The sequence below is a fragment of the Microplitis mediator genome, chromosome 4 (genome assembly GCF_029852145.1).
Source record: "Microplitis mediator isolate UGA2020A chromosome 4, iyMicMedi2.1, whole genome shotgun sequence".
In the NCBI taxonomy this organism is placed as follows: Eukaryota; Metazoa; Arthropoda; class Insecta; order Hymenoptera; family Braconidae; genus Microplitis; species Microplitis mediator.
In genome coordinates this window covers 13543855-13570342 of record NC_079972.1, presented here as the reverse complement: position 1 = coordinate 13570342, position 26488 = coordinate 13543855, and the positions used below count along the sequence as shown (strand labels likewise).

Below are 26488 nucleotides of genomic sequence, written 5' to 3'. Positions count from 1 at the left end.
TCAAATATTAAAGATGACAACTTTGACGGTTTTAGTAAAAAACAAAATGTGATCAAGCGAAAAATGAAATTGTTTTTGACAGATTCATAATGAAAATATTAAATTTTAATGTTATTTTATTTTTATTTATTTTATAAGAAGTAGCAATAATATATAATTATTAAAGATAAATAAATAGTACATGTATAATATTATTATATCATACAAATTTTTTTTTTCATTGATTTGGTCTAAGTAACATGATGTATGCAATACATAGTAACACTTGTTTTGTTTTATTATTTTTAATTAAATATATATTTTTATGACAGTGAGTATGATTAAAATATGAGTCCGTTGACCCGACCTGACCATAGCTTGGATTTTTTTTATTATTAAGGACATTCTTACAGTGCCCCCTCCCCCCACTTTTTAAAAATTTCAATGACTAATTATCATGACCGTATTCAAATTTTGTTAATTAATTCAAAAAAATTAGTTATCAATTAGGAGTCAAACGAAATTTGGTAAATAAATTTTAGTCTAAAAAATTTGACATCGAATTTTAATATTGACATGAAGATTTAATGAAATTTCGTGACTTCTATTTGATAACAAGTGTAAGTAATTTTTTAAAATTTAGATCTTGGCGGACTTTCTCAATCAACTGATAAAATTTAAATACGATGACAGTTAGTTCATTGAATATTTTTAAAAAGTGGGGGATTGTCTGAGAATGCCCTTGAGGCTGGGTCGTAAAACCGAATTTTTGAATTTCATTTTTTTTTTAATTTATTAATTAATTTTTATTACAAAAATTTATGGCTTCCAAAAAAACGTGACAAAATTTTTCCCAAGATTTTCATCACGTAAAATTAAAAAATTCGGTTACTACTCCCCACTCTTAAATACAACAGATCACTAGACAAATAAATGTGCGGAGAAAAATTTATTTCAATGATAAGTTTAAAATTTCGTAACATACTTTATACATGATGTACAAAAATATGTTCGGTAAATACCGTATTATGTTTCCTCTTCTCAATTTAATTCTATCTTGTACACACTTGCGCGAGCTAGTAATTATATTTTTTTAAAAATTATTTTTACATGTACGGAATGTCAAAACGTTAACGGCATCGATAATATTTACATACCCAAATGAATCTACAAATAACATATTGCTAGTTATCAGTCCTCACGTGTAACACACAAATCTCTACCGTACTTTCTTTAATCTATACGTTTTATTATTTAGTTTACGTCAATAATAAATATTTAAAAAATAAATTTCGACAATCAGTATCGTGATATTTAATTGCCGGAGCTTTAATTTCTGACCTTATAATCAAAAATTATCTCTCTCTCTTTCTATTTATTTTTGTAAAGACGGAATAGAGTTTTCATGGCACAATCGTACTCTGAGATTGATTTGTGTCCATTGAAGAAAAGTTTACTATTTCTTCTGTAGGCTATTATTTGGGGATTGCGTAGAAAGTGACAAAGTGAAAGTTATTTTATTCTTTACAGTAAACTATTACTCATTATCACATTTTAGTAACATTTTCAGTGATAATAAAGATATAAAATTACATACTCATGCTTTGAAAATGCACTTGTTGATCACAAAAAAATATTTTTTTAAATTTCATAACAAATTGTAACCGGATATTAATTTACAACTTTATGTACAATGAACTGGTTGATTTTCTCGACGAACAAAAATATTTTAATTCAATACAAAGGACGGTGTCTAAGTTCTAGCCGCTTATTTTTTTTTATTCGGTTACTGTTTACTTGAAAGTGATCTATTTATTATTTCAATTATTATGATAATTACTGTATAAAAAATTAAGTTTTTTTTTATCCAATAATTTATGATTTAGTTCTAATAAGTGTCAATGTAACAGACGTCAGACGAATTTAAATTATTAATAAATAGAGTAAATAATTAGTAAAATAAAATTTGAAAAAATGCGCGCTTAAAAAATTTAAAAATTAATAAGTGCATTTTTTAAAAATATTTTTTTAAAATTATTTACTTGGTTTATTTGTAATTTTAAATTTGTCTGATGTCTGCTGCACTCATTAGTTTTACAAAGTTACTGATTGTAAAAAATTTTCTTCCTAATTTTAAATTCGCGTACCTCGAAATAATTAAATAACGTTAATTTAAATAATTACTATACATACTCATACTTTGGATAATTACAATAATATTAATTTCGATTTTAATTATTCAAATAATTCAAGACTAGTCAGTAGAGAATTGCATTAAATACATAAAAGTATTTCGCGTTAGTACGCAGTGCCTTGTTGCTCTCTAATTATTTTTAATATTTTTAATCAACAAATTCAAAAACTTTAACATTTAAAATATATATGCAATAGTAATATATAAATATGTACATATAATAATAATAATTAGTATTTACTATCAGTTTATAAATAATAAATCGTACTATTTCCGGTTGTACATATATAGCTTGATAAAAACGGACGAATCATCTTAATAATTTATCTTAATTACATCACACTTCATTTTTATTTTATTAACTCCGATGCAAAAGCATCTGTATGTAATTAGTATGACGTAATTCATCTATTAATAACTGCCGAGAAGAAAAAGTTAAGAATATAAGTACCTGTAATTTCATTGTATATTTTTACGTATTTTTTTAAATCTATTGTTATTTAAATTCATTTATTGCCTGGTTTTTTTTTTGTAACTGAGTGAGCAATTATACTGTAAAAAATTAGTGAAGTCATTGCGGAGCTCAGGATTTTATTTACTCAGTATGCAGAGTAATTTTTTTTTAAACTCTGGAACTCCGAGTGACGGAATGAATTCACTCAAATTTTTTTTTACAGTTTAACGCTGCATCCTCACAGAATTCGATAATTATTTTGACACTTGAATTAGTAGCGTTAATTATTTATAAAAATGTTTTAAAATTTTAATTACATATTTAAATAAATCGGCTTATTAATTCAAGATCAAATATCCGTTTGCTATTTATCATAACGCAATACAACACATTGTGAAATGTCTGCGCATCACATATTTTATTTCTCGTTTCCTTTTTTAGATATTATCATTATTATTATAATTATATTTTTTTGTCGCGTAATGTAAAGTGCAAATGTACAAAACGTTTGCTGATGTATTATTATTATTATTTTAAAACCGAATGTCGGCTAAATTTTACCCTCAGGATATTGCGCAAGAATTACGACCAGCGCAACTAGAACGCGAGTCAGTAATGCTGCCAGGTGAATTGCCCGGTGTTGTCAGTCCATTGTGACCCGCTCCGACGAACCGCAACTTTCGATGATGAGATCCAAGGCTTTTACTTGAATTTTGCGATCTATTACACCGTAATTGCGATGTCGTCGTCATTGCATAGGACTTTAAGTGAGACTTAATGGACTTGGGTAAAGGCAATTGGTCTATCTCGTAGACTGTTGTTCTGGCGACTATTGCACGACATGCTAGCTCTTGTAAAGTGAGAACTGCAAGTAAAAAAAAAATAATCAGCAGGTAAATTAAACAGTCGATTATTTATTCATACCTTTGTTGGATCTCCAGAGTCTTTCCATGCCATTACGGTGTAATGCCATACGAGACAACTCCGAAAAACTTTCTCTTATATTGAAATCACACAGAGGCGATACTTCAAAAAATGCCATATGATTTTTAGCCGCATATACTTCGGCCTCGCGTTCTGCTACCTGTCTCTTGAATGCCAGGTGAAGTCGATTCCCGACCAATACCTTTGGTACACCTGGAGCATGCTGCGCATAAAATAAAATTCATTTAAATTTAAATAAAACAATAATAATAATTATTATAAAAAATTTCTACCTCTTCGACTTCTTTTAACCATCGGTCAATTCCATCAAACGACCACTTATTCGTAATGTCGTAGACTAAAAGTATTCCTTGGGCACCTCGTGAATATGACCGAATTATCGTACAAAATCTACCTTGTCCCGAGGTATCCCATAGCTGCAACTTAACTCTTTTTCCATCAAGAAGAATGGTTGTGGTTTTGTATGCTGAAAAAAAAAATATATATATAAATAAATAACAAACACTCCAAGGTCAACAGATAGGTGCGACACAGGTGGACTTTAGTGATACGTGTAAACAATGACTGGTTGGGGGCCCATGAGCTGTGAGAAAATTTAAAAATGTACTTATGAATATGAGAAATAAAAGGAACAAGTCAAGGTAACAGAACAGGTAGAGTATGAAAAATGTATATGTAGACTATACAATATATATGTATGAGTATATAATAATAAAAAGAGCAACAATGAAATAAATACATGTGTATGTGTATATACCACCGCAGAAAGGAGACTCGGAAGCGCCGTCCTCGAGACCGCTGAGTATTTCTTGTTTCCCAACGTCACTGTCTCCAACCAGAAGGAACTTTAAAAGGTAGTCGTATTGTTTCTCTTGACGAGGCTTCGTTGTGGCAGCCTCACCCGCAGCCATAATAATCCGATGTCACAAACCCTACGCATACTGCAAGCTACCCTCTGAGCGAAAGTCGCCCCGACTTGTTTTTTTATCTTTATATATATACGATATACTTTCCGATTATTGTTCAACTATGACCTCGATATATTGCAAGACGACACACGACACCAGGACATATCCTTTGTCTAGACGAGTTAACACCAGATATCACTATTTAATTACATGCTCGGTACTGTACTGACTTGTGAATGTGATGTAGGTACTGGTACTGCTACTGGGTCCTGAATATTTAAATTAAAAATAATAAATGTGCGCTCAAGATGTACGTCCCTACTACTGCTTTACAACATCTGCCACTTTGTTTTTTTTTACACTCACATCACATCAAAATAACCCATTCCTCGCCATTGCATTTTAGTTCTTACACGATTGGTTGTTACGATTATTTTCAGTGGCTGTCGTCGTTTTTTTTATCAGACTGTCCAGAGACAGGGACTTGAAACTCTGACTCGCTCTGACTGGGCGAATAAAGAAAACGGATAAAAAATATATATGGATATATGTCATATGTACAAAAGGTAGAGAAAATGCCGGCAGTGATCTTGCTTACCTGTTGTAGATGAAATCTGACTGCAGGAAACTCTGGTACCTCTTCTAGGTGGCAGTCGCTCTTGTTATTTTTTCATTAACGAGAACCAGGATTTGGAGCAGGAGCAGGATCAGGATCATTGTTGTTAAACTTTTTTTTATTTATCCAACAATTAAAAAACTGAGTTTTTTTTTTAATTGATTGTTTTTGTTGTGGTATTTTATATATATATTTATATCAATTTATTGGAAAAGTTTGAGGTCTATTTTTAAATTTAATTGTGAGTATTTAAACTAACCTTAATATTTTTATTTTTTATTTAAATTACAGTCAACCTGAGTAACTTTGACTGTCAGGGTGACACTGGGTTTCAAAAAATTAAATTTAGACATGACAGTAATTTTTTCTAATGTGATGGTAAAAAATTACAGAAAATATCAAGTGTGACAAAAAATTATGAGTGTAAGTGATGATACTGAAGTTAGCAGACGTCTAATAATTTTTGGATTTTTTTTTAGACGATAAACCATAAAAAAAAATATTTGGAAAAATTGCACCTGTAGTTTTTTTAATTTTCTACATGTGCATATTTTTATTTTATTTTTTTGCAATTGATTTGTTGAAGAACAAAAATTCAAAAATTTTTAAATGACTGCTCACTTCAGGATCATGTGTAAGTGTAGCAGACATACGATAATTTTTTAATTACGTATAAAAAAATTAAATAATTAAAATAATAAAATTAAAAAAAATGCATGTACTGAATTTTGAATTCTCTAAACATGTATTTTTTTATTTTTATTTTATAAACATTTGAATTTATTATTTTAAAAGTTTTAAAAATTGTCAGATGTCCGCTAACTTTACTGTCACCAAAAAATTGTATATTATTATAAAAAAATATTTGAAAATAAGCAGAAATTTTCAACTTCTTAATATCCATTAAAAAAAAAAATTTCTATGAATATTTGATTATTTAAAAATAAAAAAAATTCACTATCATTAAAAAGAAATCTTTAGTATACTTTTGAAAGGAGGTCCAAAGTGCCCTTATACGATTGTGATTACTCAGATTGACTATAAGTTATAGAAGTAATAATAAATTCAGATGTTTGATTTTTTCATGTAGACATCTTGGAAAATGGTTTGTGAAAAGTGTGAAAAAAAACTCGGACGAATAATAACACCAGACCCATGGAAATCTGGAGCTCGTAATACTGTGGAGAGCGGGGGCAGAAAAGTTGGAGAAAACAAGGCTCTGTCGGGTAACAAAACACGATTCAATCCTTACACAGCCAAATTTGAAACCTGTAGGATATGCAGACAAAAAGTCCATCAAGTTGGGTCACATTATTGTCAATCGTGCGCCTACAAGAAAAGTATCTGTGCAATGTGCGGTAAAAAATTGATGGACAATAAAAATTACAAGCAATCTGCGACATGAATAATTAATCTGCTCAAGTATTATGATCCTCAAGTTAGCAGACGATAATTTTTCAATTTGTTTTTCAATAATTTAATTTAAAAAAAACAAAAAATTATAAATACGCACATGTAGAAAATTAAAAAATCTATAAGTGCAATTTTTTAAAATATTTTTTTTTTAAATGTATCGTTTTTAAAAAAAATTCAAAAATTATTAGACGACTAATTTCAGTTTCATAAAATAATGATCCGCAAGTTAGCAGACAATTAACAATTTTCGAATTCTTTTTCAACAATTTAAGAAAAAAAAAAAAAAAAAATTATGCACATGTAGAAAGCTAATAAATCTATAAGTGCAGCTTTTTTAAATATTTTTTTTTAAATGTATCGTTTTTAAAAAAAAATTCAAAAATTATTAGACGGTTAATTTCAGTATCATGAAATATTGTAAAGAAAATAATTATGGTTCCATAATTAATTAATTTAATGACATTATCATATGACGTATCAATGCGAAGTGAAAATGATAAAATTTATTTTGTTATATAAATGGTAATTACAATGTAATAACTATTTACCGTATAATTAAAAACAATGTACAATATTATAGGCTATATTATTTGATAACAATCGATTATTATTATTAATTATTCTATTATTATTAATTTAAAAAAAAAACTATTTTCAATATATTTTGATTTTTTAAAAACTTGATTGTTAGATAATTTTTTATCTTAGAAAATATTTCTACACATATATTTATTTTTGGGATACCATTAAATATACCTATTGTCCCATTACATTTAAATAAATTTACTTACTATTACTTACAATTAGTTTTATTTTAACACATTTATAATAATAATAATAATCAATTTATACAGTCTGAGTATTTTTATAAATATATACAATTGATCAACGGTTAAAATTAACATAAAATTTAAACTAAAAATAATTATCAGCCCTTTAAAAAAAATATAAATTCTGCGGCACCAACAATTAATTAATAAAATTACTACGAGAAATAAAGACTTTACAAACGAAATAATAGAGTAGACAATTGATTATCATTAATTTTAAATTATTGACAAGAGAGTAAATAACAATACAGCGGATAATTTAAAAAATAAAATAAATTAGTGATAATTTAAGTGATTAAATTATTAACCAAAGTAGTCGTGCTTAAAAATATGTCTGCATGATTGTTTCGCTTTTACATTTTATCAATTAATATTTATGTATATATATGTATATATATTTATGAATATTAATCAGCACTTTGTGTGCTAAATAAAAACTTTTACTTGATTAAATAGTCAATTAGAAAAATTATTGAAACCAATTGCCGCGATAGATTTCTTTTTTTTTTTTTTATGGCACACAGCTTCTTCTATACTTATATATAAATTATACAGTATTTACGTAGATATTAATTTACGTATATATTTAACTCTAGATATATATTTTTTTCTAATTTAAAATAAAAACTACATGCAAATTAATTTACATGATTCACAGTAATTAAGACTGCGTACCATTTTTTTTTTTTTTTAAATTATATCAAATGCAATTCACCAAGTGACCATTGCCATTTTTATTGCCATTGTCACAAATAAGCCAACTGAATTTACTGTTGAAAAATTTTTTCATCACCAGACGCAACAACAATATTTGTAACTGATTGCGGTTGGCTGGATCCATTACCCCATGGGTTTTGTTCCTTATTGTCAGCTAAATAAATCCAATGATCTATTTTTTTACCAGCCGTTGAATTGCTGTCCAACTTATCCGTAGACTCGATTAAATTTTTATTTTGAGTTTTGTATTCCGATACATAAACAACCTGTTTATCATTCGATTTATCTTTCAGTGCTTTAGAGGCATCACTTCTTCTTGGTGGTACCGGTGGCTTTCTACCAGGCATTGACTTTCCATTTGACGTCACAGTAACTTCACCTTTTAGTAAAGCGGGTTTATTATCACGACTACTCTCGACATCCTCGGAATTATCACGAATTATCTCTCTGCTCGGTGAAACTTTTATTTCAGTAATGTACGTCATTTTACGCGGTGAATCTTGATTAAGTGGTGAGTTTGAAATATTAGGTTTTATGTCTGTCTCTCGTTGATTGAATTCACCGGATTCGCCAACTAGACCACTGTCTTCACTATTCTCCCCACTTGATACACTTACGTTGCTTACATTGTGCCGATCATTGCCTGGCGATTGGGTTTTGCTGTTGACAGTAACACTGGAACCAATATCACAGCCATCGTCAATGTCTTCGTCATTATCAATCGCTGACTTGATTTTTACAGCAGATACTTTTTCTATTTGATCCTCAATAGCTTTGTAATACTTTTCTTCGTCACCAATCCGATCACTCAGAGTGCTGTCAGTGATATCTGTGTCAGCAGACACCAGACGACTGTGAAAAGAACAATTTTTCTCGTGCTTCTCATCTCCGTCGCAATAAGGACACCTGGTATTTATTATTTTCTTCTTCATTGGCTCCTCGTTAACTTCCTTCATGCCTGCGTACATTGACGAGTCATTTACGTCACCATTGGTCTTCTTATCGAGATCAGTTTTTAATTCTTCTTTCGCGGGCCGCTCACTGGCATGGAGATCGAAAAATCTCAATGCTTTACCAAAGGACTCACTCACTGCAGGCGAATTAACGTCTGCTTCGTCATAATTGTCATCATCAATCACAGGTATATCGTCATCTTGCTCCGCAGTAAATGGCTTTGCTTGTCTGAAGTCCAATTCAATTTCATCCAAACTCGGGTTCTTAATAACTTCCCCATTATTAACAATTCGCGCCAACGAATTGTCCTCGTCTGGATTGAATGATCGCTCAGCATAAATAAAGTCTCGCGTAAGACGTTTACTCAGCGGTAAATTATAAAGCTCAATGCTGCAATCTTTATTATTATCCATGACCTGCGTCGCACAAGATGAAGTCATACCTTCTTTTAGTTTTATCTCTACCGCGGATTTTGATCGTTCGAGTGTCCCGCTACTTTTTTTTCTTATCTTGGGTTTTATCTCAGTATCATCGGAGTCCATTTTATTCCAGATGGCGTCTTCCAATGTTCCCCATTCGCTGGATTTCTTCAATTTTCGTCTATCGAATGTGTCAATGTCATCGAGCTTCGAAAGATCTTCGGTAGACTCAGTGATGTCCTCTGGTGGAAGAGGTGTCTTGCGTTTTCTCAATGATGTGTCAGTCATATCTAGACTCTGAGCTCTCTCTAGAGTCGACGAACTTTTAGCTTCGTATTTAGATAAATCTCCTAAGCTAGCGGCTTTTCTGTATCCATCGTCAGTATCATCGTCATCATCTGGGATGTGAGGTATGGGCGTATGATGAATTGTAATGTCAGCGGGATTAAGTTCAATTGTTGTAAAACTGTCCTGCGCTTCATTGTCAGTGTCTGACTCAGAACTACGTCGCTCTGACGAGCGTTCTTTCAATCTCGGCTGTCTCACTTGATTGTCACTCCCAGTATCACGTACTTTAACAACGTAATCATTTAAAGATTCAGTGTAGTCTGTAATACTCTCTATTTTATCATCAATATCTTCTCTATCGTGTTTTGAAGCTGAAGAATTTTCATACTTGACTGGACTTCCGGTATCTTTCATCGGAGATCCCGGAGGCGCTGGTGCTTTTCTTTTGCTCTTCTGCGGACTCTTGTTGTCTTCTAAGTCACTTGGACTCTCCGTGAATGTAATTTTCGGGGAATTCAAAAGCTCAGCGCTACTTTTACGATTTCTTCTTGCCGCAATCGCTGCGTTATGAACCTCAGCAGGTACTTCTGATGGAATAACAACTGTTTCAGTACTTAATTTATCATTTTGATTAATTAATTTGCTGTCAGTCGCGTCGATACCACTTTCACCTTTCGGTAACGAATTATCGCGTTGCTGAATTCGTTCAACCGTAACTTTGCCATCTTTCACGGTTTTATTGTCAACGACGTCGATGTTTTTAGCGTTTATAATATTTTTTTCAACGTCTGTTTTACGTGAATTGTGACGTTCAAGATTAGTATTATGTTCATTCTGATTTTCAATTCTGTGAACGGTACCGTCAAGAACAGGTAGTACTTTTATGCCAAACTTGAAATGATGATTATTGCCTTTGGATTCTTCGTGTCGCCGCTCAAGCGTGTGACTGCCGGGAGTCGACTTTGAAGACTTTAAGGTTGAGTTCATCGTAGAATAGTTTGATCCAAGTGATTCATTCGGATCAGCGATGAAAAGTCTCTTCGCTGAATTTTTATCAACTCGAGAAAATTCAGGGATCGACTGACTTCTGTACAGTGGGTGGCAAATTCGTGACGGAGTTGGTCCGACCGTTTTCTTGAGTAAAGTTGTGGGTCGCGAACTGGTACCGCCACTTTCAACCTCAAGTTCTACATCATAGGGCGATGCGTAGCTGAGAATAGTTAGAGCATCTTCGTAAACCATACTTCTGAAGCTGATCTTAACGCTGGCTATCCGGTCACCTGTAATGGATAACACATCTTATAAGTACATTCTCATAAGTCTATAGATAGAGAATCAACAATACATCAAGGCTTCGCAATGAGTGCAATCTAAAACAGCGATTTACTCTACTTACTGCGCCCGATTTATCTAACGCTGCGTTTAAATGGTATTTAACACGCGTCGCATTATATCAGAGTAAGATTTCACCGCATGCAATGAGAGATATACTCAGTCATCCACACACGCAGATGCACACGCATACATACATCGAGAAAACCTTGGAGTTAATCAATGACTAAGTCACGATATACTGACCTGGATGAATCCGACCGGATTCTGAGGCGGGACCGCGATGAAGCAGGTCTTTAACGAAGATACCTTCTCTCATGTTTCCACACACATTGAAACCCAATCCTGTGAAATCTCGGCTTCTCAAACTTATCACGCTAATTCGCGTGGCATTTGGCTGAAAATTAAATAATTACGACTAATTAATTAATTTGAAAAATAATAAATTTATTTAATTGGAAAATAAAACTTACGCCGAGACAAGAATCATCAAGAGTTTTCCTTTTGTCGAGTTTGTTTCCCGAGCCGAGGCCAAGAGACGACCACGGCGACGACCATTTCGTCGAATCCTTGGCTGGAGTCTCTGTCGTGGAGATAATAGACAAGGGTCTGTCAATATGACGGTTTTGGGCGGGAGTCGCGTCTTTGAAACACGGGTTATCAAATGCGTAGGCATCTTCGACAATCTCTGGATCCGTTACCAAGACCAAGTGATTTCCTGAAATAAAAGATAATTTAAACCGTAAATAAAATAAAATTATCGAGATTAAGTGGCTTTTAATGTAATCATTATCACATTTAATAATTGCACATGATGATAAATGAGTCGCCGTGGTCGTTGTCAGTGTAGTTATATTAAATTATACAACGTCTGATTATACCAATTGACATCGTGACTCCCGTGTAATAATTCTCTGTACAACGAGAATGCATCAGGTAATCTATTAACACAATGTTATCATCGTGATAAATTCAGCATTTAAACTTCTTCAACGACACTTACATATACGGCGTTAAAAAAATTCTCAACGTAATAAATAATAAAATTTATTTCACATGACAAAGAGGCGGTGAGTCAATTTAGTGTCAAGGCTTATACCTAAACCGATAGTTAGCCAATCGGAACCCACTTTTATTTTATCTACAATATAACAGCCCGGGCGGACGAGCAGGTTGCAGTTTTTTTTACCCATGAATAATTATTGTGACAGCCAATGGAGCTCAGCCATAGAACCTAAATCCCAATATATTGGATCCAATAAATGGACGTGTCTATTATATTGTCAAAGGTAAACGGAAGAACCAATGCCTTATTGATTGTCAGTCTGTGTCGTCATCTGACGGATCACACAAGGCCATGTTTAGTCTCAACATCATAACAGGAAGGAAACGCATTCCTTGAGCACGCGTTCCCGCTACACCTGTACACTTTGTTATATCCTGAGCCTTCATATACTTACTCGATATTATTATAATTCGCGCCAGCTCAAGCCTACATTTTTTTTATACTCATCATATAGCAGCAACTGCTCAAGTATGATGTCTAGTCTGCAGCATTTCGTGGTACGAGTGGCGGAAAAAAAAAATTTATAATTTATAATGTAAGATCTATTATCTACTGGCTCTGCATTGCGCATAAGATATATACCACCATATATATACTCATATGTATATGCATATTATGTAATAGGTGTGAGAGACCAATCACGTAGAGCAAGTATGCGCAATCGATGACTGGGCTGATGATGATGTGATGGCAAAGTACAAAAACAGATTGATGAGCAGCAGCATCAAGATGAAGAAAGACAAGAGAGATTACTCTTTAACATAAATTTTCTACACGTTTACCAAAGATGCAAATTATATTATTGCTTAAATATTCTGTCAACGTTTCTACATATTTTTTTACTCAACTTTGACTATATATTTTTTACGCTGTACATTAAAGATTTTTTTTTTTTGCGATCTAAGTATGAGAAATAAACAGACGCAGCGAAGAATATTACGACGGTGTGAATTGGTAATTAGTTTATTATTGCAATGTGCGGCAGGACAAAACCGACATCGGAATAATGTTTCTTTTTATGGTCTCACTGTGTTCTTATCGCTATTTTTTCATTTGTCACAGTATAATTATTGTTTTGCATGCTCGACTGATCCGGCAAGCATACGATATTATATATATTATGCATTGCACTTTGAACATGCCAAGTGCAATACAATACATCAGCGCAACAAGTGGCTGGAAGTCTGATGTGAAACCTGGTGAATTTTTTTTCTCTTCACTACATATTTTAAACAAACGTTAATTTATGAGCATACGTGTAAGTGATAATTAAAAAAATAACTCGGGTAATTGTTGACTCACTCTCTTCTTCTGATCTCTGATTTACTATGAAAACAAGATAAACGATTAGTCAGGGAAGGATGGGACGTAATAACGACCAACGACGAGTTGGACGTAAGGCGAACGAGGCTACGCCGTTGACGGTGACGCCAGTGGGCGCATACCATGGGCGCCAAGGTGAGCTGGCTCGCGTTTCCCCTCTTTCACTTCGCTCTTCTATACTCGTATCGTTCTTGCTCGCTCTTTACCGCGCCTTATTCTAAAACCACCAAACCCTCCTATTCCATCTTCTTGCTTCAATATATATATATACATATATATACAACACAACTAAACGCGGGTTGTATTGACTCGCACGGGATCCAAAACCCGAGGATCAACTCTCAAAACATTTCCCTTAGCTGTGGCCAGCTCCCAGTCCGACCGTTAATGTTTTTATTTTTTTATTTCAGTCTCCATCTGGACAACCTGCCTCTGCTCGGATCAACGACAATCGGTATGGAGAACCGGTAGAAATGACGTCTCAATGGAATTTACATTAGTTGAGCTAGAAGTTTGTTATTGATGCATTTAGCTGTTCAATAAACAGACCAACCAACCAGCCAAACAACTGGACAACCAGCCACCGACATTACCACTAGATTTCTCGATACTTTTCACCAGAGTAAATTCTGCTGTAGTTGTTGTTGTATACTTGCGTCGTCTGTTTACGGCGAATTGTAACGCGGCGAGGCCAACCGCAAGTCGTTTGCAATTGCCTTTTGCGAAGAGCCAACAGTCTTCTTGGTCTTTACCTCGTTCACTTGGACTCCAGTAAGTAAGTGACTGAAAAAACATATGGCAAATTAAATCAAGTAACTTCAAATTATTTAATGTTGCTCTGATAGACTTTTGGTTTAATCACAAGTGTCTACTGGTTCAACTTATTCTTGAATGAAAAAAATTTTTTTTAAAACCTCAATTTCTCCGGTAGTAAATCTTCTGAACAAGACGAATTTTCTTGGATCAAAATCTTGACTTGGTTCCCAAAAATTTTTGTCTTCCAACGGTATCATTTTTTTCTGTGTACCAAAACTGGGTAATAATATGATGCGCATAAATTTAGCGATTTTTTTTATTAATCAGCCTCCAATCTCCGATTTTTTTCGGTGACGATGAATAAAAGACACACCTTGCCCGAGATGAAATTCCATACGAACTCTCTCAGTGTATAGTTATAGGGCACAATGCTCAATATCCAGAACAACTAATTGTCACGTACAGGGAGCGCCGATTTAATAGTTTATATATAGGTGTAATAGTATACACATATATGTATAAATATATATAGATGTTTGGGCGGGTTAACGAGAATATAAGCAGAGGATTGTGATAGCAAGATGTGATTATGCAAAAATGCAAGGCGTGGCGTTTTGTAAAATAAAATAAAAATAAAAATAAATATATAAATAAAAAAATATAAAAAAAAGACAAAGCTTGAACAAATACTTGTTGCAACGTTATGCTGATGATAGTTGACCGGTCACGCGTCGTCAACTTGCAGAATCTCTCAAACTCTTGCGGTCATTTATGTCTTCGCTGATGCATACAAGTAAATACATAAACGACTAAATATATATGTATATTTATATAAAAATGTTACGGAATCTGCAGTTACTTTGGTACGTAATTTAAAATTATTGAAGTTTAAATTTTTTAGCTGATTGTTGGTCTATTCAGGCTGAGTTTTTCATCATACAATAAAGATAAAAGTGAGGATGGTGTTAAAGAATATTGAAATTGTGATTATTGTCATATATATACAGATATATATGGATATAACATAACGGAGCACGTGTGTGAGTTTATAGAAAAAATAAAAAATGAGAGCGACAAGATAATAATAATTTGATAAATTAACTGATAAGATTTCAAGGGATATCAGTAGGTGATGATTTTGTATATATATATGTATGTATGTAGATATATCTTAGACGAAAAGTTGTTACAATGATGAGTTTATGAGACGAAAAGAGGCATGACGTTGTCGAGACGGTCTTATGAGCTTGGGAACCGATTGCACATATTTTATTTATTTATTTTTTCACTGGTAATAGTGATGCTAGAAATTCTTAAGAGAGCCTCCTTCGTGAGTGAGGAAAGCGTGGGACATCTGCTTGGAGGTATATTCTCATTATGTTACACGTCCTACATTCGCGTGTTTTATTTATAATTTGTTACATCTCATAACGCAAACAATAACATAAATAAACAATTAACTCAATGAATTAATTACAGTTGATCAAGAAATTCTATTACACGTTAAGCGAAAAATTTATTAGTCTTGATAATTTCATTCTATCGAGATGAAATTAATCTGATAAAAAATTCCGAGCCGTCGAAACACCGGATGGACTGGGTCTGAGAAAAAAATATATATATAATAATAAATATATATATATATAAAAGTAAAAAATACGAGTGGACCAGAGTCGTCAGAAATCCGGTATTTGGCGCGCGTGACCAGGCTACCTGGTACATTACGACGAAGAAGAACAAGATGATGATGATGATGAAGAAGAAGAAGACGGAGGAAGTGAACGTGAGCAGAGAAGGATAAAAATGAAGAGGACTAAGTGTTGTACACCTTAAAAATAAGGTTTCACCTGTCGAGACGAGACACGTATTAAATATTTTTTCCCACAGATTTTTCCTCCACTCATGTCAGACTAAAAAATAAAATAAATAACGACAGGTAAAAAAAAGGTATAACGTTAACTAATAAAAGTTTTAAAAAATATTTCGACGTAATAATCAACACAAGACTGGCTCCGATAACTTCTTTAAGATGGTGGCGGTTATTCGCATCCGCATTTCGCGCGTGAGTATGATCCAACGAACCAGAGAAATAAATAAATAAATAAACATAAATAAAATAAAAAGGCACAAGACGTTGTGTTGGCTGTGGCGTACACGTTAGTCGTCGTTGTATACATACTCTTGGGTAATATAAGAGAATGCACACGCATCAGGGGCCCCTGAGGTGCATACCTGCCGCATGCCACCAGTGCTATCGGACTCAACGACCTGGCAGCGGGTTTACGGCAAATATCCCGATATACCCGCACAGCCGCGCACTTTCTAAAAGCCTTGGTCGATTTCGCCAACCAATACCTATATGTCTACAATATTTATATACATATATACATCCAGCAGCTCAAATATACCGCCAATGTACAATAATCCGTTGATCCTCCGTCCTGCGGGTGAGTGCACTTGTTATTCAAAAGATCGCAAGGGACAAAAAATGGATCAGGTATATTTTGAATTGAATGAAGGTCGGGTTCGCTCTCACATACGGGATCGTATCGAGAGAAGGGACCTGACAAAAATCTAAATAAAAGAGCAGACTCGATGAACCTTCACGGTGAATTACCAGGTGATTTAAATATGTCCCAGCATATACGTTCTTACATGATTGATGATCGCTTTATTTTTGTAATTAATTTTTTACTTTTTTGTCCTCAGGTATTTTTAATTATTATTACCTGTGTGTATAAAGACGGGTATTATTAAATTATATTTATACATCATGTGGTTTAAAAGGAATTCAAACTGATAGCACAGTTAAATTCCTTTAGTGAAAAATATACAGGTATAAATCCTGGTTTTTTATTTTTTTACTGTAAAGTACTAAATAAATGGGCTTTTAACGATTGAACACGCGGTCTTGGTAATATTTCCTCGAGAAGAGGGAGGAGCCGAGAGGGGAAATGGGAAAATAGCTTAAATTCTTAAACACATTTCACTTTCCTGGTGTGTACCAGTAAGGCCTCGTTTGCTGCTGCTCAAATCCATGCTGCAGCAGAATAGAACTCTAGTGGAGTTTGAGTAGCAGAGATATAAACCTGGGTACTGAGCTTCGGTGTAGATAAAACCTTTGTAATTGGAGTCTTCCGACATTAACGCGCTATTTGCATGAACATGGAAAAATACTAGAATTAATTTGTTTGCAGTTGTTTGCAAGGCCGATACTAAACCCAGGCTGATAGCACCGTATGCGCGAATAAAAGTTAATGATATTCAGCAGCATCAACACTCAGTAGAGCTCACAGCAATAATATCTATCATGTTATTTAGATATTTACTGGAGCATTTTAATATCTCATTGCCAAGGATTATTTTCACTCGAATATTATTACCCACTGAAATCTATAGCGATTGTAAATTATATCTTGGAATCTTCTTCAGTATTATGTACATATATATATATATACCCATGGCAAATGCGTGCTACTGAAGATTCCAATCTCTGTGCAGTGGAAATCGGAGCTCTGAACGTTCATCGAAGCGCAACGCTTTTATTCACACAGTCTATATTATATACATATGTATATATATGATATGTTTGTGTATGCATGAACTAAACACTGATGTAAACCCTAGGATCAACAGAAACTCAGGTATTTTACGTGCGGCGACATAAATATACGTGTCAAGTTATGTTTACGCACAGACCGTGAATCGAGAAACGCGACTGGCATTCACAAACAATTAAATATAAATACGCAACTTATATTTTATCAACATTACAATCGTCCTGCCGTAAGCAGCTAATGGATTTTTAAAGTTGCGTAAAAAATTTTCCGGCAATCAATGACATGACACCGAAAACATGACTCGCAATTAAACTTTTAGTTTTTAAATTTAAATTTAAAATAAAAGTAAATTTTTCTCAATGCTCAGGTGCCGGTAAAAAATATTTAAAATCCTTGAACTGTCTAAAGTACGACACTACCAGTCGTTATTTATTTTTTACGTACCGCACCAACGGTTGACGTCGTATATAATTGCGCTAAAATATTGTGCATTTAAATATTTCACCAGACCAGCAACTACTTATTTTTTTACATAACATACTGCAGTACATAATATATTTTATAATTATTATCTGTTTGGTTAAATAATTTATGTAGATAATTATATCCTTACCCTTGTGCTTGCGCCATTGGCGGTACAGAAAAACAACAACAGCAAAAATAAGAATTGTTGTTAAAAATGTTCCAATAACAGCTCCAGCAATGCTGCCAGGTCCATAGCAGAGCGAACCCTGATCAGTCTCTTCCGCCATTCCGTTGATTCGTCGTCGTCTTGGTAAATATTATCATTAAAAATATAAAGTCATATTGATATCGATGAATATTTGCACACTTGTCCACTGAAAATAAGTATGTACTCAATACAACTAAACACGACAATATTTAAACAATATCACATAAGTTAATATCACTGTCGTCGCATTATCAGCTACGAATTCCCGCGTGTTACTGATACATTTTACGCAATTAAATATTTGTTTAGATGAATCCAAAAAAATTTCAAATTTAAATAATAATGTTATTTATAATTACGATTACATTAAAATATTGATGCCACGTCGGAGCTAATGCATATTATCCTTCGGACACGAGGAACTGCATGCGACTACGACGTACTCGGTCGTACTGACTTTACTCTCCACTCAGACTCTGACTGACAGAAGCGGAGGTCTCGCCTCCAGCCAGTCCACCTCCTCCAGCCACCTCTAGCAAGTCCTAGTGTTATGTTGTAGCTCTGGTATCATACGGATACAGATACAGCCAAGCCGAGTAGAGGCTCGAGGGGATCCACTGATCCAACGTTACACAGCATAGAGTACACAAGTGAAACAGGTAGGCGTTCGGCAACAGGTGCTTGTTGCTTCCGAGTGGGGCTGATATTTCGAGGTGCGGCAATTATTATGTCGATTTACCTGTAGATAAATATATATATGTATATAAATACGCACACATACTTTTTTTATATGTTATAGTAATATTACACCAAACTTTTTTTTTATGTCATTTAAATTATTATTATTTATTCTATTTCGCAATTACTTTGACATAACACTCGGTATATTTTAATTTTAATCTTTAAGTACCTGATATATATATATATATATATATATATATATATATATATATATATATATATGTATATTAATGTACCTGATATGTATATGTGTATGAAGAATTTAATTACTTTTTTGATACTCATGTAAAACAATAAATTAAGGTGAAAAATTTGAATTTTCAAATTTTTAAATTCGGAGTTAATTTTTAAGAGGAACGTTAAATTTAAATTTTGATTTATAATAAATTAATTACTGGCTTTATTTTACCTGTTGTAAGTTACTAAGTAATTCTAATTACTGGTGTTTGTTGCCGTACTTGCCGTGTGATGATAATAAAAAGATGGAGGTTTGATTTACAAATGGCGGCGCTGGTGATCCTGAATTTTTTATGCTGATTGTCGGATTGAGTTAAATCCGATTCCATGCGCACAGGATTTTTTTTTAATTTATAAAAAAAAATAAGAATGCTTGACATCAATATAAAATCGAATATTATTAATGATGAGTATTACATAAAATATATTAAGTTTTTATAGTTTGTCAGTAACGGGATGAGATTATTTAAATTAAGTGATGAAAGAGTTAGCAAGTAAACCTAAAATAAATCCACAATTTAAATTTTTATTATTTAAATAATTTATAAAATATTTATAAATGACAGTTAAAAATTATAAACAAATGATTAAAAATGAATCTATGAATAGATATGGTCCACTTGTGGGTGCTATTGATGCAGGAACCAGCAATGTGAGATTTATGGTAAGTTTACTATTTTTAAATTATTTTACAATAATTAAAATTGTATGATACTGAAGTTAGCCGACGTCTTATAATTTTTGGATTTTTTAAAAACGATCAATTAAAAAAAATTCCATTTATAGTTTGTTTAATTTTCTACATGTGGATATTTTTAGTTTTTTTTTTTTCTGTAATTTATTTGTTGAAAAAAAATCCGAAAATTGTTAATTGTCATGAGTGTTAATGTAGCAGACATCAGATAAATTTAAAATTATAAATAAATAGAGTAAATAATTTTCAAAATTCACTTATTAATTTCAAAATTTTTTAAATGCGCATTTTTTTTAAATTTAATTTTATTAATTATTTATTCTATTCATTAATAATTTTAAATTTGTCTGATGTCTGCTACATTCACACTCACTTTGTCTAGTAACCAGGATCATATCATTATTTATTTTCTTTTTTTTTTCAAAGGTATTTGCAGCAGATACTGCTGAGGTGCTGACATATCATCAGACAACGGTACCACTGTTATACCCCCATGAAGGATGGGTCGAACAGGATCCTGTGGAAATAATAACTGCTGTCAGAGAATGCCTGAACCAGACGGTAATAAATCTCGAGCAACTCAGGATAGATCCAGCAGATATTGTTGCTATTGGAGTAACGAACCAACGCGAAACTACTGTGGTATGGGATCATGTCACTGGTGAACCATTGAACAATGCCATTGGTAATTTAAATATTCAAGTAGATCTCAATTTATTAATTAATACAAATCATCTATAATCATTTATTTATTTAAACGTTTAGTATGGATGGACACAAGAACCGCAGTAATTGTTGATGATGTATTGAAGGAAGTACGCAACAAAAACAAAAACTACCTCAAGCCACTTTGTGGTCTACCAATAAGTCCTTACTTTAGTGCATTAAAATTAAAATGGTTGTTAGCAAATGTACCTAGAGTGCAAGAAGCTGTTGACAGCAAACGTTGTATGTTTGGTACAATCGACTCATGGATTATTTGGGTAAATTTTTTTTATTTTAATTAATTTACTTACCAAATAATTGCTGCATAAATTAATTTACATGATTGATACTTCTAGAATTTAACTGGTGGTACAAATGGCGGCGCGCATAGCACAGATGTTACAAATGCATCGCGCACGATGTTGATGAACATAACGACATTGAAGTGGGATCCAATTTTGCTTGGATTTTTTAATATACCCAAAGAAATACTGCCGCAAATTCGTAGTTCATCTGAGATTTACGGATTCATACAGGAAGATATGCTCAAAGGTGTACCAATATCCGGTGTAAGTAATTGATAACTCGTCTGGTTTATTGTTATATTTATACTTGTAATCAATTAATTATATTTACTTATTAGTGTCTAGGTGATCAGCAGTCCGCATTACTGGGACAAATGTGTCTGCAACGTGGAAAAGCTAAGAGTACATATGGTACTGGTTGTTTTCTTCTATACAATACTGGAACTTCTGTAAGATTATTTATTGTAATCATTATTATTATTGTTAATTTATAGTTTTAATTTACTGATAATTTATTTTTAGATAGTACAATCTCAACATGGGTTGTTAACAACCGTAGCTTATCAATTAGGACCAAAGTCACAGCCAATTTATGCTCTCGAAGGCTCTATAGCTATTGCTGGAATAATATTAGATTGGTTAAGAAATAATCTTAACATATTTATTGATAGTAGTAATGATACTGAATGTATTACACATAAAAATTCAACGGCGGATGTTACATTCGTGCCGGCATTTACGGGTCTCTATGCTCCATACTGGCACAAAGATGCTAAAAGGTAATTTAAAATTATATACACGGAAAAAAATGAACTATATAAATTGAGAACGACAAGTAATATAATGATAAATTGATCAGTAAAAATTATCATTCTAAATAGTAATGATTAAAACGTGAATAATTACAGGATAAGTATGAAAATTTATTGTCTATGCAAGAAAAATTACTATTTGAACTTTAAAAATCGTAACTGATACTTAGAAAATTGACGACACGTATTATAAAATTTATTATTTGGAATGTTAAAATTGCCCATATTGACACCCGGGTTCCGGGTTATAATTTCAAACACTAACTTTTAAAGTTTATTTTTTTCTGGGTGTATTACACACCTAGGGAAGAAAGTAGGACACTCCAACCTGGGTGTTTAATTGCCTACCTGAGCCGGGCTCATCAAATCTGCACCTGGAAGTTTAAATTGTTGCCTCTGTGGGAAAAAGAGCGCATGTGTTAATTTTTACCCTTTGATTTTTCATAAGAGAAACGAACGACTTTCTTCCCTCTAAGCAGAGCAGGAATTCAAACTTTCGGCGCAGGTATGGTGAAAAATATACATATTTTTAAACTGTTAATTTATTATTTTTACAGTATTATTTGTGGGATCACGTACAATACAACGAGTACTAATATAATAAAGGCAGCATTACAGGCGATTTGTTTCCAAATACGGGATATTTTAGAGTCTATTAAACAAGACACGGGTTTTACGTTAGGTAAATTACTTGTTGATGGTTCTATGACTAGCAATAATTTATTAATGCAAATGCAAGCTGATATTTCTGGTATTCCAGTGGGTAATTAAAATACTTTGTTATTAAAATTTTTAATTCTTAATTGTTTGTTGATAAATTTATTTGATAAGTTATTTATTTCACAAGGAAGTCAGGCCTTTGATGAGTGAAACATCCGCACTTGGTGTTGCCATCGCTGCTGGTTGTGCTGATGGTATAAAGGTTTGGGATCTTAAAGTAGATACCACTGTGCCGAGTGATATTTTTATGCCAATGACTGTTGAAGATGGTAATTTATTTTCTTATAAATATATATTTTTAATATGTTGTTTGTTTACTATAATAATTATTTTAGAACGCGACATTTTGTATGATCAGTGGAAGAAAACTGTTGAAAAAAGTTTTGGATGGGAATCTTCCGTTGAAAAAAATTGTAAGTTAATTAAATAAAAACAAAAATTAAATTAAAATAATGAATGATATTTTTTCTCTTTTAGTTGATGCTTCCACAGATATTTATAAAGTAGCGCCAGGTGGAATATTCGTCGTAAGCACAATAATTGTTCTAGTAATAGCTAAGTATCGATCGTGCGTATGACTAGGAAATTAATTAAGAATAAAATAATTAATTCCCATGCATTTTATTGTCAATAGAACAAAGAGCCATCATTGAATCAAATGAAAATTATTTATTATTTAAATAAAAAGATATTTAGAGTATTTTATCGTTCTATTTTATTACGATGCAATTGTTTGTCTAGTAGTACCATCTGGTCCATAAGTTTCTCGTGGTCATTTTCCTGCGGCTTTTGTACAATCGCTTCAGCCGGCAGTATATTCAATATTTTATTATGGTCAAATTTTTCTTCAATGACTGTCGCATCATTAATCAACCAATCATCTGCTTTAATTGTTTCAATTTTAATTCGCGACTGCTGTGGTACCAGAATTCGGCGGATCAGCGAACGGCAGGAGTACGAGACTTTGGGCTCTTTTGGAAATTTAACTTGACTCTGCACTTGCTTTAAAAATTTTAATAAAAAAGACAGAATCTTTTTAATATTTGAGTAAATAAATATTTTTTTTGACAGTATACGAGTTTCGTAATACCTTGGTACCTTTATAAGCTGTCCGTAATTTTTGTCATCAAAAGGAAGCCGGCCGTAGACCATCGCATACAACACAATACCCAGTGACCATATATCCGACATCTGGGGCTGATAAGGAATTCCCCGTAATATTTCTGGCGATGCATATGCATAACTACCGCAAAATGTTTCGCTCAGTATTGTCGTGCCGTCTGTTTTGTTCATATGCCCACGCGCGAATCCAAAGTCTGATAATTTTATGTTTAGATGTTGGTCCATTAATAAATTTTCGCATTTAATGTCTCTGTAATATATAAGATTTCTTATTAATATAGACGCGATATATTTACAGTCGAATTCCATTAACTCGGACGATTAATCTACGGAGGGGAAATTTCTGAGTTAACGGGTGCCCTTTCTCCCTTAAAAAGTAAACTGTACGCATGCGCTCCTACATCTACATGTATAATGCCCATATAAATATATATAGACACATACGAATGTATAGATCGGGTAGGAAGCAGCGTAGCTCGTAGTGGGGGTCAAGATTGAGGGGAAGTTCCGTGATAATGGAGTTCGACTTTATTACATATTTTAAATACCGATGAACAACTCCACGTGTATGACAATAATCGACGGCGTCAAGAAGTTGTTTGAACCATTTACGACTTCGATTTTCATCGATAAATATATCACGGCGTATTGTATCTAACAAACTTCCATTTTGCGCATATTCCATAATAATATAGACTCTAAATAAATAAATGAGTGATTAATTGAATTATTAAAATTGATTGGTTTTTTTTTTAATTGGATGATAAATTGAACAAACCGATGAGTTGTTTCGATGGCTTGCAAAAAACGGATTAGATTGGGATGTTTCAAACCTTTGACGACTTCTATTTCCCGGGGTAGAAATTTAATTAAGTAGTCAGACGGAGCTTGGAATTTTGAAATTATTTTTATGGCTACTGGAGATTTGTGTCGATATGAGTCTGCGATCTTAAATATATATTATTTTTTTAAATAACTGACTGATAAATGTAAATTTAGTTTGTAGATTTAAATACTTTGACTGTTGCGTATGAACCATTTCCGATTGTTTTACCAATAGCGTACCCATGCGTTTCGAGGACTGTACGTTTTCTCTCGAGTTTTTCGTCATCCTTTTCAAAGGAAATCGTGTTATTGTTTCCCGACGTTGAGGGAACATCAACTGCAGCTGATTCTGCCATTTTATTGACTTTGTTTTAATAACCATTTATGATTTTAATTTTTTTACGGCAGCTTAGTAAGTGTAACTTTGGGGCGACCGAACACTAATTATTTGGAATTTAATGATTATGATTTACTCATTAAAATTTTTAACCTGACCATAATAATATGACGACTTTAAAATAAAAAACAACTGAAGAATGAAAATATAAAAAATTTTTAAAATAAAAAAGTTGCCATTTAGTATTAATTGGAACGAATCGATAAATTTTTTGCTTTATTATAAAAAATTACATATTAATTCATTTTGAAACTTCATTAAAAGAAAATCTTTTAAAATCAAGATAATAATAATTTCAATTCTTTAAAATCCGTGGGTATCTTTCAAAATTACCGCGAATTCTTTGTCGGTTGTGTCCGCCATCGCGAACGAGACCGAAGACCGCATTCAGCAGCCAGATTTGCGCAGTTTTGATGTATTGATGATCCCCATCCTGATGATTCAGATCCCAAATATCTAGATTCCCATTAAGCTTCTGATGATACAGGTAACGAATCACCCAGATCCCGATGACACGTATTGAATTTCTTAATTACTGGCCGTAGATCTTGAATCAAAAAATAAATATTGAATTCCAGAATTTCTATAGAATTTTCAAGGATTTTTATAGAATTTCTATAGAAAACCAGAACTTGTCACCGTCTAACATGATCCTGAAGTTAGCAGACAATTCAAAATTTTTGGATTTTTTTTTGAACAATTAAATTTGAAGAAAAAAAAAACTAAAAATATGCACATGTAGAAAATTTAAAAAACTACAGGTGCAATTTTTTCAAATATTTTTTTTCTTCTGGTTTATCGTCTAAAAAAAAATCAAAAAATTATTAGACGTCTGCTAACTTCATTATCATCCGTCTACGAAAATCCATAGAATTTTCCATTGATCACCATAATTATATAAACATAATAACAACTTACCCATAAACTAACCATACATTCAGTTTAAATTTTTTCTCAACAAGTCTCATAATCACGAATAAAATTTATTTAAAATAACCCACAGCTTACTTTGTGCATGATACTGAAGTTCGCAGACGTCTAATAATTTTTGGATTTTATTTTAGACGGTAATTTATAAAAAAAAAAATATTTGAAAAAATCGCAACTGTAGTTTTTAAAATTTTCTACGTGAGCATATTTTTATTTTATTTTTTTGCAATTGATTTGTTGCAAAACAAAAATTCAAAAATTTTTAAATGTCTGCTAACTTCAGGATCATACTTTGTGCATCTCAATATTTTCTTCAGCTCTATCATATCACCCAATTTGACATTTATCTTTACCCATTCAATTTTCGCCTCTCCCTACTTAAAATTTAAAAATTTTCCCGCGTCAGCCATTTCCCCTCTTTCAAATTCTCGCGCCACTAGCTTCTCGCTCATTCGATCCAACGCGCATCGATAGCTCGACGCATACAGTTTGGTAAAGACAGACCCCACAGCCACATACACATTCATATACATATATATATTTATACCTATACATATGTCATGGATTTGC

General features: G+C 32.6%; 5 protein-coding genes across 12 annotated transcripts; 2 read left to right on the top strand and 3 right to left on the bottom strand.

Moving 5' to 3' along the window:
* Positions 1-103: 103 nt before the first annotated feature.
* On the bottom strand, positions 104-4994 carry LOC130667086 (ras-related protein Rab-40B). 3 transcript variants are annotated; one of them, XM_057468514.1, is made up of 5 exons: positions 4847-4994; positions 4312-4749; positions 3845-4038; positions 3552-3774; positions 104-3492 (listed from the first exon to the last, which is right to left on the bottom strand). In XM_057468514.1, exons 2-5 carry the CDS (start codon positions 4481-4483, stop codon positions 3191-3193), a joined length of 891 nt encoding a protein of 296 aa, XP_057324497.1. In that variant the 5' UTR covers positions 4484-4749; positions 4847-4994; the 3' UTR covers positions 104-3190. The 3 variants fall into 3 exon arrangements, with proteins under 3 accessions (XP_057324497.1, XP_057324496.1, XP_057324498.1); XM_057468513.1 differs by having other exon boundaries at positions 4312-4994; XM_057468515.1 differs by having other exon boundaries at positions 4330-4994.
* Positions 4995-5136: 142 nt separating this feature from the next.
* On the top strand, positions 5137-7969 carry LOC130666843 (cysteine-rich PDZ-binding protein). Of its 2 annotated transcripts, none has more exons than XM_057468154.1 (2): positions 5137-5337; positions 6166-7969. In XM_057468154.1, exon 2 carries the CDS (start codon positions 6199-6201, stop codon positions 6499-6501), a length of 303 nt encoding a protein of 100 aa, XP_057324137.1. In that variant the 5' UTR covers positions 5137-5337; positions 6166-6198; the 3' UTR covers positions 6502-7969. The 2 variants fall into 2 exon arrangements, with proteins under 2 accessions (XP_057324137.1, XP_057324136.1); XM_057468153.1 differs by having other exon boundaries at positions 5140-5337; positions 6187-7969.
* Positions 7902-19135, bottom strand: LOC130666807 (uncharacterized). Of its 2 annotated transcripts, none has more exons than XM_057468082.1 (4): positions 18371-19135; positions 11526-11770; positions 11299-11449; positions 7902-11000 (listed from the first exon to the last, which is right to left on the bottom strand). In XM_057468082.1, the coding sequence occupies exons 1-4, from the start codon at positions 18507-18509 to the stop codon at positions 8110-8112; spliced, it is 3426 nt and encodes a 1141-aa protein (XP_057324065.1). In that variant the 5' UTR covers positions 18510-19135; the 3' UTR covers positions 7902-8109. The 2 variants fall into 2 exon arrangements, with proteins under 2 accessions (XP_057324065.1, XP_057324066.1); XM_057468083.1 differs by lacking the exon at positions 18371-19135 and adding an exon at positions 11849-11863.
* Positions 19136-19671: 536 nt separating this feature from the next.
* LOC130666822 (glycerol kinase-like) lies at positions 19672-23344 on the top strand. Of its 4 annotated transcripts, none has more exons than XM_057468125.1 (10): positions 19672-20072; positions 20529-20787; positions 20868-21085; positions 21164-21376; positions 21451-21561; positions 21635-21891; positions 22482-22683; positions 22772-22913; positions 22980-23057; positions 23122-23344. In XM_057468125.1, exons 1-10 carry the CDS (start codon positions 19968-19970, stop codon positions 23220-23222), a joined length of 1686 nt encoding a protein of 561 aa, XP_057324108.1. In that variant the 5' UTR covers positions 19672-19967; the 3' UTR covers positions 23223-23344. The 4 variants fall into 4 exon arrangements, 2 of the variants coding, with proteins under 2 accessions (XP_057324108.1, XP_057324107.1); XM_057468124.1 differs by having other exon boundaries at positions 19674-20072; positions 22482-22687; positions 22776-22913; XR_008989753.1 differs by lacking the exon at positions 23122-23344 and having other exon boundaries at positions 19673-20072; positions 22776-22913.
* Positions 23345-23346: 2 nt separating this feature from the next.
* LOC130667233 (testis-specific serine/threonine-protein kinase 4-like) lies at positions 23347-25956 on the bottom strand. Its single transcript, XM_057468729.1, has 7 exons — positions 25907-25956; positions 25322-25515; positions 24783-24940; positions 24545-24714; positions 24315-24464; positions 23743-24016; positions 23347-23646 (listed from the first exon to the last, which is right to left on the bottom strand). The coding sequence occupies exons 1-7, from the start codon at positions 25954-25956 to the stop codon at positions 23347-23349; spliced, it is 1296 nt and encodes a 431-aa protein (XP_057324712.1).
* Positions 25957-26488: the final 532 nt, after the last annotated feature.

What these genes read in the sequence shown, in the direction of transcription:
- LOC130667086 (XM_057468513.1), bottom strand. Translation starts at nt 4,483, where the DNA reads ATGGCTGCGGGTGAGGCTGCCACAACGAAGCCTCGTCAAGAGAAACAA. An exon ending in TGGTATATACACATACACAT is followed by an intron (nt 4,039 to 4,311) that starts GTATTTATTTCA and finishes TTTTTTTTTCAG; the next exon opens with CATACAAAACCACAACCATT. An exon ending in ACTCTGGAGATCCAACAAAG is followed by an intron (nt 3,493 to 3,551) that starts GTATGAATAAAT and finishes TTTTACTTGCAG; the next exon opens with TTCTCACTTTACAAGAGCTA.
- LOC130666843 (XM_057468154.1), top strand. Translation starts at nt 6,199, where the DNA reads ATGGTTTGTGAAAAGTGTGAAAAAAAACTCGGACGAATAATAACACCA.
- LOC130666807 (XM_057468082.1), bottom strand. Translation starts at nt 18,509, where the DNA reads ATGGCGGAAGAGACTGATCAGGGTTCGCTCTGCTATGGACCTGGCAGC. An exon ending in CCAATGGCGCAAGCACAAGG is followed by an intron (nt 11,771 to 18,370) that starts GTAAGGATATAA and finishes CTTTTATTTCAG; the next exon opens with GAAATCACTTGGTCTTGGTA. An exon ending in ATCCGGTCGGATTCATCCAG is followed by an intron (nt 11,001 to 11,298) that starts GTCAGTATATCG and finishes TATCCATTACAG; the next exon opens with GTGACCGGATAGCCAGCGTT.
- LOC130666822 (XM_057468125.1), top strand. Translation starts at nt 19,968, where the DNA reads ATGACAGTTAAAAATTATAAACAAATGATTAAAAATGAATCTATGAAT. An exon ending in TCGACTCATGGATTATTTGG is followed by an intron (nt 21,086 to 21,163) that starts GTAAATTTTTTT and finishes TGATACTTCTAG; the next exon opens with AATTTAACTGGTGGTACAAA. An exon ending in ATCTTCCGTTGAAAAAAATT is followed by an intron (nt 23,058 to 23,121) that starts GTAAGTTAATTA and finishes TTTCTCTTTTAG; the next exon opens with TTGATGCTTCCACAGATATT.
- LOC130667233 (XM_057468729.1), bottom strand. Translation starts at nt 25,956, where the DNA reads ATGAGACTTGTTGAGAAAAAATTTAAACTGAATGTATGGTTAGTTTAT. An exon ending in CAACCGACAAAGAATTCGCG is followed by an intron (nt 24,941 to 25,321) that starts GTAATTTTGAAA and finishes ATAAAATGGCAG; the next exon opens with AATCAGCTGCAGTTGATGTT. An exon ending in ACACGTGGAGTTGTTCATCG is followed by an intron (nt 24,017 to 24,314) that starts GTATTTAAAATA and finishes TATATATTACAG; the next exon opens with AGACATTAAATGCGAAAATT.